Below are 11,774 nucleotides of genomic sequence, written 5' to 3'. Positions count from 1 at the left end.
CCGAGTGTCGACTCGTCATTGCAAGAAAAAGGAAACTTTATTCACCTCCGTACAGTAAACAACAATATCCCGAACAAGATATCAGTATCAAGTTTGGACCTGACTCTTTTGTCCTCTATAATAACCATATTTAAATCCATCCACTCTGATAGCCACACATTTCCATACAGAAACAGTTCTGCAGCAAGAAAAAAAACACAAAACAAAGAACAAAAATGATAAATTAAAAAGATGCGAGCAAACGTGCAGAATCCCCTTACCTGATGTTTGAGCTACTGAAACTACTCCCATCTTTCCTTTACCTTTTTGTAGTCACGGACCGTGGATTTTAATAAACCTCGTAACAAATAAAATATAAATTAGCCCACACAGCAGCATCCGTATGAATGGAACTTTAGGTGATCGATAAATCGTGCACTTTTTCTGATTTTAAATTAGTGGCAGGTTCTAAATAAAGTTACCTTAAAGACAGAAGAAATTTAAAGTCGCTCAGGTTTGAGCAGGTCTGGAGGACACTTGCTTGTGTGATAAATTCGTACAGTACAACACAGCTGGTCCCGTTAAAATCCACGCCGCGTCCGCGTCAAATAAAATAAAAGATAAATGAACAAATAAATTACAACATTCTTGTCGTCCCGACATCTCGGGGCGTAAAGAGAAGAGCGAGGCAAAGACCAGACCCACGTCCGGCCTTTTCCTTCATTTTAAAATCTGTTCAGAGTAAAAGGGGGAAGGGAAGGAGACGCGTGTTTGGATCTGGGCCTCCAACTTAATCAGATCCATGTTGATCAGACAGTGCTTTGGTTAAAAAAAAAGGAGAAAAAAAACAGAAAATGTAGCATCAATGGGGAAAACCCGTCTGCTCTACCAGCAATAAACTCCCCAGAAAGTATTCAGAATCAATATTTTGTCATTTATCACGCCAGAGATAATCAGATTCAGAATAAGGACTCAAACTAGAAGCTTAAGATGAAAGTATTGCTAACACAGCTACAGCAGTATACGTGTGACACTATAGATCTGTGTCCATACGGTGCTGGCGGACTGTAAATACTTCATCCAGTATGTACACTCAGACACTCGTGATGGCGCCCTCCAGCACAGGCTACATTCAGGAGTTCACAGTTATCAGCAGTAGCAGTTTCCAGAGGACTGAGATAATCAGTAAAAAGAAGCACTTTTTTAAAGGAATAATTCCCCAATTTGGGACGCTAAAGTGGAGCCAGACGTTGCTGCCGTGTTCGTGTTTTAAACCTGTTTCACCACTTCGGTCGCCATCATTCGAGACCGGAACTGGAGACATTCGAGTTCTCTGATTAATGCAGGAGAAATGTGAAACTATTCCTTTGATTTGACAAGACCCACCCTCAAACGCATCACACTCAGACCGAGTCCACTCCTTAAAAAGTGAATTTGTGCATGCTGAAAGCTAAAACCAGTTAAAAAGCGGAGTTTTTCTGCCACTATGTCACACACGTGGTTAGAGTTAAATACAGTATATTCAGTATATTCATCTACACTACGCTAACTCCAGTGTCCAAGCTCTAGTTTCAGAGTTACCATGCCAACAGTCACTCTTTACTGACTGTTATTGTGCCAGTTATTTACGTTTAGGTCTCTAAAAGCTAAAAGTTCACATTGTGGAAGGACAAACAGGATGTTTCTGTCGCAGTAGCCTTAGCAATAACTTGGATATAGGAGATCAGCTACACCGTGATGTTGGCGTAAAACAAAGAATATTCCAGAAAAGTCTTTAGCGTCACCCAAACCGGCGCAGCTCAAACACCCGGGGCTCATTTTCTGCTGGTAAAAGCTTCTTAAATGTCGGTATTCAGATAAAGTCAGTGCAATAGTTGCCATCCACAGAGGAATGTTCCCATCCACATGCGCTGAGAAGGTCATGTGCTTTAGCTCATTTTGTTCAGTAAGACATATGAAGTATGATGGAGGTGGTTTCTCTGGAGAAGCGTTCTGTTAGTCATGTCAAGGTCCACGTGGACAGCAACAAGACCGCCTTGTTGTTGCTCTAGCTTGTATTTTGTGGCTGAAGTTGTTCCATGTCGTCCCTTCAGGGTCACGGCCGCATTATTGGCTGGAGTGGAGTGAACATCCAGCTGGAGGATGATGGAATCTCTGCAGGAGGCCCGAGCTCACACGCTGAGCCTTCCCTAAAGTGTGTGTGTGCCTGTGTGTCTGTGCATGCTCACGTTCAACTTCCACAGCGTCGCCACACACCACCACCCCCGCGCCCCCGCCCCCCCGCGGCGCCTGCACCTGTCACTCGGCAGCAGGGGGCAGTATGTTCCCCTCTCTCAGGTGGTACTGCAGCGTGTGGAAGATGCTGAGCTGCTGCTCAGGCTGAAGCAGCAGCAGCTGTTGCAGCAGCTTGCTCGGGTTCGGGCCCCTGCAAGACAGCGGTTGAACACCTGAGCTCCTCCCACCACCCGCTTTAATAACGACCCGCGGCCTCTACTCACCGGATGAAACTGGCGATGTAGACGTGCGTGAACGTGGCCATCAGGTACTGACAGTCAAAGCGATCCATGATGCCGCCGTGGCCGGGGATAGTGTTGGCAAAGTCCTTCAGGAAAGGAGAGGGGAAGTTAGAAATGCTGCTCAACCCCCCCCCCCCCAATAGGACCAGGGGAACTAGAACATTGAGGAGTCTGATGATTCTTCAATCAGCCAAACAATCAAACTGTCCACATGGAGGAAAATCCAGTGTAAAACACGCCGGGCGTATCGGGATTAGCCGGGATTACCTTTATTTTGAAGGCCCTCTTAAAGCCACTGGCAAAGAAGCCACCAAAAGGCCCGATGAGGGACGCGAACGATGAGAGGAAGATGCTGTGGATCTGAAAGGGGTACATGTTGACCCTTTTCTGAAAGAGGAAATCGACAGACATGTTTTAAAATTGGACTTGATGAGCTTTTCCTGCTCCTAAACGGACTTTTCTAAACGTCCTCCGGATTCTTACCAGCCCCAGTGTTTTCTGGAACACGGCGGGAACAGCGTACTCCTGCATCACGAAGATGTCGGAAGGTTCGCACTCCACCGTGAACCCGTTGGTCTCGCTGTTGAAGCCCACAGGACACACAAAGTACTGGAACTGGGACAGCAGATAGGCCAGCTGGGGGCACAGAGAAAAGTCCAGACTGGAATTCTAGACTTCTAAAAATGGTGGACGGTGCTGCCCAGGGACCCTGCTCTGAAGGGTTCCAGGGATCCGATGCTGCTGTGCAAGGTCAACGTTCTTTACCGAGAAGAACCACGTGACTGAGGGTTGTGGGAGCAGTGCGACGGTTGGCAGCATGTGTGGAAACGAGCTCACAACTGGCTTCTAGTCTAGGTCACAACTACTGAACGAGAGATCAATGCAGGAGGAAGCGTCCTCACCAGGAAGCCGAACACCACCGTGGAGAAGAAACCGCCAATAAAGCCCTCCCAGGTCTTCTTTGGGGAGAGCTGCAGGAGCATTGGAAGGGAAAAAGGGGAGGAAATCGCTGGGATTCAAGAGGAAAACTGAGGTTTTCAGCTTTATTTATTACGCTCCGCTTACCTTGATCAGTGGGGTTCTTCCGAAGAAGAACCCAAACAGATAGGCCATGATGTCGTTACAGATCACGATCGAGATGGGGACGATGAACCTGAAACAAGGGGTTACCATGACAACGGTCAGCGGGAACACATCCGATGAGGACTTTAATAAAGAACAGAACTAACGTGGGTGGATCCAACTAATTTACTATCAATGTTTCGGCCTCTTGAGCCTTTAAATATATGAGAATGTGTTTAAATCTGCAGCTAATATTCAACACAAAGTTTGCCTGCTCAGAGAAACCACAACAGGGGTCCTCTGCATCTGCTTACCAGATCATCCCTTCAAATAGGTTCTGAATTACAAGGTGGGACTGAGTAACCACAATCAACAGGGTCACATGGGTCCAAGCAAACTGGAATGGCAAACACAAACACAAACACCACAGCGTCACTGCACTGGAATGTAGCCACGCCCGCTCTGAAGCCGGCTCGCGTCACGCAACAATGGTCAGAGTGAACAGATGGACGCCATGAGCAACACTGACGAGCAGCGAGGCGGGCGGAGATGAAACACAGGTTAAAAATATGCATCGGTGGTAGTGGGGGGAGAGCAGGCAGCAGGTGGAGGAGCTTCAACCAGCATTTGGGAAGTGATCAAATCTAAGCCAGGAAGTGTTTGGTTAACACAATCATGTTAACCAGATTTAAGTCCTACAAACATGGCGCAATCAGAGCCCAGGAGCAGATTTCAGGACCTTCTCCAAGGGGCAGAAGAAAAGGGAAGTCAGCAGTGGGATGGATGAAGAGAGCAGTTGGGGGGGGGGAGAGGGTTACTTGGCTGATACACACCATATAAAACTGCAGGCGATAATGTTTCTTCACTAAACTCAGCACAAACATGCAGAAACCTGTGAAAGAGTAGACAACATGCAGTCAGTTTTCCAGGATAAAAACACACAACCAGTATGTATTCACTGAATAAATCCCTCTATTAAACACGTCAGATCTTAACATCTGGGAAGCTCCGACACTTGGATGAAGACGCTGACAACTTCAGAAGTATAATAACAAGTGATAAAATAAATGCCTGGCTGATTAAAGTAAACAGCAACTCTAAGAAATGGCTCTTAAGGTGAAGACCAAGCAGTGGGAGGTCAGACAGAAGCTGTAATAATCCTCACCGACAGATGTGCCTGCTAAACTAAAGCTGCTGAGTGTTTCCTCATTTATGGTGGTTATCGTTATTGGGGCAATACGGTGAGGTTTTTTTTTAACTTTTATGTCACTTTGAGGATTTTCTTGTGTTTTTATGGCTCTCTCAACCACACACCCTGTTTCTGGAGAAACCTAATCCACCTCCGGAGTGAGAGGGCGCGAAAGGTCCAAAGGTCGTGTGTGCGATGAGCGCTACAGCACTCACCTGCCAGGTACAAAGCGAAAGAGATGAAGCGGTGATAGCGAGCGAGGAACTGAAGAGGTTCTTCTCTCTGCACCAGAGCCCCAAAGTAATCTGCTAGAGTTTCACCATAGAAGAAATAGTTGACACAAATCAGGAAGTACCTGAGGAAGAGAGATGGCACGCTTTAAAGTCTGCATTTCCCCACTGGTGCTCTTATTACTCTGAGGATTGGAGCTGTGCACTGAGCCGCTGTGTGTGTGTGTGTGTGTGTGTGTGTGTGGGGGTTGTTTTGAAGGGTGGCCTTGGAGAAAAGGGCAAGTTTCAATGAGCCTCCCTTGGCCTCCAGCATGGCAGTGATCTTTGCTCGGAGCTGCGTATTATGTGTGTGTATGCAAAGGTGACCTGTGAGTGAGAACATGGCCACTGAAACAGGAGCGCTCAGAGCAGCAGGAGGCTGGACTCATCCATCCGCTGGGCTGGGAGAGAGCGCACAGCCGACACACAAGCTGCCTGGATGTTGCTGTTCAGACTGCTGACCACATGCAACCGCTAGCGCCAACACCTGACTGGTGGAGTAGCTGCAGCACGGGAGCTTTAATGAGCAAGAGATGCTCATTTTGCATAAACAGCAGCACAAGTTTGCATTTGTGCTGCTGTTTAACCATATTGGAGTCGTAATTTTCAGCGATTACTTGAGTATTTCCTAGTGGAAGGTGCCTGGAGTTTGATTAGAGCTGCTCATTCACCCCTGGACTCACAGCTTGGAGATAAACTGTGTTCAATCCGTCCTTACCAGCTGAGAGTCCTGAACCACGGCAGGTCGTAGGAGCGATACACCCTGTAGCCGATGGTAATAATTTCTTCGAAGCACTTAATCTGGATAGTCATGACCTGTGTCATATCATTGGAAAAATAGAATTACATTAAAAAAATGAATCTGGAACAAGAAGATGCAAACATGAAAGTTTCAGCACTTACAATTAACAGGAGAGCAATAGGTCCCATACAGATGATGAGGAAGAAGCCAGAGATCATGGCTAAAGACAGAACTCCTCGTATCCAGTAGTTCTTCCATCTGTCAAGAAGAAAAACCTTCAACGTTTATCCTTAAACCTGCATGTACCTGATAAATATGGCATTTACTGTACATGTTTAGGCTTTTCCCCGGAGGATCAAACAATTGTTTACACATGGGTGACGTGTGATCCACAACAGATTAATATAAGGATCTGGTGGCAGCACTCAAAGAACCAAAACAAATACTTCATAGAGTAAAAGACCAGAAATATCAATGATCTCTCCTGAGCTCAGAACCCTGCTGCAGGCTGATGGCGTGAAAGAACGGGCGTCGCCCCCCCTGAGCGGGTACAGAGCGCTGGTAACGAGTCCCGATCAGGACATGGCTGCTGTAAATCAGGTGACCTGTATCCTGCTGGCACAGGTGTGCAGAGGCAAATAAGAGCCTGCACCGTGTTCATGCCGGGAGGTCAGAGGCTCCAGCAACCTCAGACTCTAGAATAAAACACAGGGGTTTGATTTATGCGGGGCGCTGCCTCTGGAACACTAAAACGAGGCCTCGTCCCAGGACATTAGAGCGGGCGACACAAAAGAGGGGCAGCAAACGCTGCACAGGAGCCAGAGGCTGCTGGATGAATGGGGGTGAAAAGCAGCTGCATCAGGGGAATAAAAGATGCTGCCCGGGCCATTCTGCACCGAGGCCTCCCTCCACCCCTCCTCCACCTCGCTGCTCTGCCCCCCCCCCCTTATCTAACAGCATCCACCTGGTTGTCGTCCTCCCCTTACATCGCCTTCCTACGGCACCGTCTCCTTGGGATTAGAGCCTCCCTCCGCCTGAGCCTTTAAGTCCTGTGACCTGGCCGCCACTCATTGGCCACACCCTCCACATCTCACGTGGAGGAGCTGGAACTATTTTGGTTCTGTGCGACAGACTAAAATACTACCCATTAGCTCCTGATGACTGGCAGAAGCCTTCTCCCCTCTGCTATTCTGGGCCTAAACAGCTGGATTAGTGAGCTAAACTGTCAGTAACATATTAAAGGTCGGCGGCGGCGGCGGCGACGGGGGCGGGGGCGGGGGCGGGGGCGGGGGCGGCGGCGGGCACCTGGGCGGGAGGCCTTCCAGGGCTTTGTTCAGGCATTCTGGAGTGTTATCGGTGTCTGAGGTGGAGAGAGGAACATCTGGAGTGTCGCCTTTTGGGTCGCCGTCACATTCTCCGTCTAAATCGACCTGCAGGCCCAGTCTGTCGTCGCCATCAGCCTCCTGCCGTCACACACAGACACACCTTTTAAGAACACAACTACACACACGCAAAGGCTTGTCAAATGTTTTTGTAATTTCTCTAAACTGGTTTTGGGAGCTCAAAGGCAAACATACAAATATTCCACACTTCTGGCTTCAGATTCTGATATAAATCCATGAGCAGATCATGAAAGTATTCTTTGATTTCAGCTGGATACGGCGGTGTGAGGAGGAACGCAGCTCTGGGGTCACCAGGCTAACTGGCTGCTGCCCAGGAGGCAACAATCTTTACTGGTCTTAATGAACTTTTAATCTGGATTTAACACACACATCTTGTAGGGGAACACAAAGCAGCGCAGCCCGCTTGGATCCAACAAAAGAACAGCGTAATTAAAGGTCTCAAACAAGGAGCTATTTATAAATCCCAGTAAGATTACGTCCCACGTTCGGGTGATTACAGCTTGTTCTGCACTTGAGAGGTTCCTGGACACCATTTGTTCCCCTTTCATGGTCACTTTATCTGGACCAGCACTAAATATGGTGAGCGGGGGGGGGCAGCGGGATTAAAGCAGGCCGCCTTTTTTTCTGTGAGGTTCAAACTGCTGGTTGGAAGAGAAAATCAAGATGGCCAGAAAGCTCGTTGAGGCACTAGAACGCAGAAGGGTGCGTTTTAAAAATGTGGATTTAATTCCCTGAGAGAGCTAAAACTTGGAACAACTGCCTCTATTGTCTCGTTCCATCTTCTAGCAGAATCAGCCACAGATCTCACAGCATCTTGCACGGCAACTCGTTCTGAAACGAGGAATTTTAATCCCCCGAGGCCTGCGTGGCTTTGTCACTATGGTTTAAACACAGTTGTGGCACACGTTGGGCAACATAAGCACAGTCAATGTAACGTTGTTTTTAATTTTGCTGTCAAACGTCATAATTAAACAAGAAGGGATATGAGGTCAAGTCATTCCAAATGAGGGGAACAGCGAATGTGTGGAAATGCTGGGGGGGTTAGGAGCTTTCTGAGTGAGCCTCCATCATGTCAAAGGGTCATAATAGCTACTCATCATAGCCACATGATCCCAGACGTGTGATAAACACAGGAAAATAAATGACATGCAAAGAGTTTTACACATTTTATGACATTTATGTGGCAAATACTGTGATGAAACACGAGGTTCATTTCTCATAATTCAAACGGAAGGTGAGACGCCCAAGCCGACCTTCATGTCTTTGGACTGGGGAAGGAAACTGGAGAAAATGTGTAAAATGTGTAAAGCTCTGAGGTGGAACTGAACCCACAACCTTCTGACGTTAACACTAAACCGTCACGTCTGTCCACCGCCTCATCGCCATTCTTAACCCCTCTGATGAATTCTGCAGCCCCGATGTGACGCAGTGAAGATTTCTGACCGAGCTGTTCAGAACCAGACGGTGAGCAGCAGAGCGTGAAACGGCCCGTCGCTACCGTCAGGACGCCGCTGCTGCTGGTGGCTCCATGCAGGGGGGGCGGCACGCCAGCACAGCCCAAGGTCAACTGGCAGGTGGCGTCTGGGGACGCTGTGGACTCAGAGACAGGCAGGCAGGCAGAGAGACAGGCAGGCAGGCAGGGAGACAGACAGGCAGGCAGGCAGGGAGACAGACAGGCAGGCAGGCAGGCAGGTAGACAGACAGGGAGGCAGGCAGGCAGGCAGGCAGGCAGGTAGAGAGACAGGCAGGCAGGCAGGGAGACAGACAGGCAGGCAGGGAGGCAGGCAGACAGGCAGGCAGGCAGGTAGACAGACAGGGAGGCAGACAGACAGGGAGGCAGGCAGACAGGGAGGCAGGCAGGTAGAGAGACAGACAGGCAGGCAGACAGGTAGGCAGGCAGAGAGACAGGCAGGCAGGCAGACAGGGAGGCAGGCAGGTAGAGAGACAGGCAGACAGACAGGGAGGCAGGCAGGCAGACAGGGAGGCAGGCAGACAGGCAGACAGGGAGGGAGGCAGGCAGACAGGCAGGCAGGCAGGCAGACAGGCAGACAGGGAGGGAGGCAGGGAGGCAGGCAGGCAGGCAGGTAGAGAGACAGGCAGGCAGACAGACAGGCAGGCAGGCAGGCGGGCAGGTAGAGAGACAGGCAGGTAGAGAGACAGACAGGCAGTAGTAGAAACATCCTGACATTTGTCCGTTTCTTCACGTGTGAATTAACATGCAGTGTTGGGGCAGAGGGGAGGACGCTGCTCCAGGAGGTCGTAATCAGCTGAGATCATGAGCAAATATCAGGGGAATTAGAGCAAAGGGGCTGCAGAGCATCCCAGCACGTTTAACTGCAGTTTGGAAACACGGCTGAACATGAGCGCCGGCTCCAAATAGACCGGCCACAGACGGGTTGAGACAGTTTAGACTCAAGCGTGCGCCTCCGAACTGTTGAGGACAATCATTCAGGGACACATTTGCATTTTGAGCTGATCTGAACCATAATCGGGCGCCCACCGACCTGTGATCACGCCAGGAAGCCGGGGTCACGATCCCATGACACTATGTAACTAATTAGTTAATGAGTAGCTGCTGCTCGGGGAGCGTCGTATAAATTAGCAAACCTTGACTAAACGACTCTGACGAGGGCGAGGCCATCGGGTCGGAACAGTCATAAAGGAACGTGTGCGACCCCGTGTGTGAGCAAGGCCAAGACTAGAAATATTAACAAAGACGACAACATTAAGGTTTTGCTTTCAGTTCACGTCGGGTGTGATTCTACCGGAGGAGAAAAGGTCAGAGGTCATCAGGGAAATTCTGTTTTAAACACAGCAATCTCTGATCACATCGCCCACGTTTGGTTAAAGAGTAATATAATAATAATAACTGTAATAATAACTGTGCGTGGTGAATTTAATGGATTTGAGCGTAAAATAAGAGCGGGCTAATAGAGGAACAGCTCAGAGATGAAGAGATCGGCTTTACTCAACTCAATTCTCTTCATTTCCCTTTACAAGAAAGAGAAATGTCAATTGTGAGAGCGTGAGCTTCACTCTGTCCTGTAACAGCCCATTTCTATTGTAAACTATTAAAGATCATGTATGCCCATTTTTTAAGCTTCCCTTTTTAGCTTAATTCGTTAAGATTTAATGAATATGATTCAACTAGTATTAAAAGACCAACCTGATGACCTAATTCCAGCGTGGCTCTTTATTAATAACTTCCTGTGGTTCGTTAGAACACAGAGTAATTTATAGATTAACCCTGAGTGGTTAGAATTCCACCACTAGTGGTAGTGATCCGATATCAGACACGGGCCCAGTTCTCCAGTCTCTCCAGACAGAACCAATGAACCAGCCCCCACAATTACACACTGTCTCCAGAGATGAGAATATAAAATCCAAGCTTGCATAACCGGGCCCAACGGGGCCAGAACCTCCCGGAATGATGGGACGTTTCATCATCTCCAGTTCCTAATGGCAAACAAAGGATCTTTTCTCTGGATCTGGAGCCTGAGTTTGGGCTCTACCCAGATACTGAAGCCAGTGTGTCGGTTCATCTCATATGATTGACCTGAACAGCTGGATTTTTTTTTTTTAAACAGGCTATTTTAACAATATTGTCACCAGCTGACAAATGGTAGAAACTAGTCCATATTTAAATCCTTTCCAAAACCTGCTACCAGCTTCTTGATGGACCCAAAACAGTCAACGACCCCGAATTCACTTATCTACAAGAGAGAATTTAGAGAACCGCGTTGACCTTTTGACCTTTCCTCGGTTCCAACACGTGTGTCATCAGAAACAACTTGACCTATGACCCCCATCTTCAGCCCTCCATCATATCAGGTTCTCATGTCACAGTGCTGGCTGGTCTCGTCCCTGACCTCTGCAGACTTTTAGTAGTAACCATCCACGCACTTTAGAGGCAAACTAGCTGCTTCTAACCAATATGTCCACATTAAGTGAATTTAAAACGCACAAATATGTACTGACGAACATGACGAAAATGCCAAAAATGCTCCCCGACATGTCGACATTACGAGCCTTTTGGTGTGGACCAAAAGTCAGGACTTGTGGTTGTTGTCAGCCCACGTAAACAGTTGTTTGTGTTGATGTTGTTGCAGGATTACAGCAGCTAACTAGCTCATTAGCTCGGGCGCTAAACGCGCACAGAGCCCGGCGACAGCGACTGGCAACAACCGGAGAAACTTGTTCCGAGGGCGGGGTCTGAAGGGGGAACCGGCCGCTGTCGCCTCGGTACGGGTCGCTTTACCTTGTCGCTGATATTGTCGCCGCTGTCCGGGTTTCCTCCGCCTCCACCGCGCTTCCTCAACTCCGTCATGTTTGGCTCGTTTCGCCACCGGACGTTACAGAGTCACATAAGCCGAATCCTGGACACGGAGGGGGGGGGAGGGAGGAGGGTAGAACGCCGGTGGATTTCTTTTCAGTCCGGAGAAACTGCTGGTTTATTTCTGAAGTTGACGCAGGTCGGATTCCCTTCAGTCGGCCGGTGGTACCGAAGAGCCGCAGCAGAACTGAGCCTGACTGCGTGTGTTTGTGTATCACTGCAGTCTCCCCCCCGTTTCGTCACAGTGCGCAAAATAACAACACACACTTCCGGTGTTCCTT

The 11,774-nt window shown here is 48.7% G+C and overlaps 1 protein-coding gene across 1 annotated transcript; it reads right to left on the bottom strand.

Moving 5' to 3' along the window:
- Positions 1-18: 18 nt before the first annotated feature.
- Positions 19-11,725, bottom strand: cds1 (CDP-diacylglycerol synthase (phosphatidate cytidylyltransferase) 1). The gene is made up of 13 exons (XM_003975164.3): positions 11,419-11,725; positions 7,063-7,220; positions 5,919-6,015; positions 5,734-5,831; positions 4,962-5,101; positions 4,391-4,449; positions 3,872-3,954; positions 3,561-3,648; positions 3,398-3,466; positions 2,979-3,131; positions 2,763-2,882; positions 2,478-2,581; positions 19-2,404 (listed from the first exon to the last, which is right to left on the bottom strand). Exons 1-13 carry the CDS (start codon positions 11,485-11,487, stop codon positions 2,278-2,280), a joined length of 1,365 nt encoding a protein of 454 aa, XP_003975213.2. The 5' UTR covers positions 11,488-11,725; the 3' UTR covers positions 19-2,277.
- Positions 11,726-11,774: the final 49 nt, after the last annotated feature.

Source organism: Takifugu rubripes, chromosome 21 (genome assembly GCF_901000725.2).
Source record: "Takifugu rubripes chromosome 21, fTakRub1.2, whole genome shotgun sequence".
Taxonomy (NCBI): domain Eukaryota; kingdom Metazoa; phylum Chordata; class Actinopteri; order Tetraodontiformes; family Tetraodontidae; genus Takifugu; species Takifugu rubripes.
Note: the sequence above shows the minus strand (reverse complement) of the source record. Positions and strands in the feature narration are given on the sequence as shown.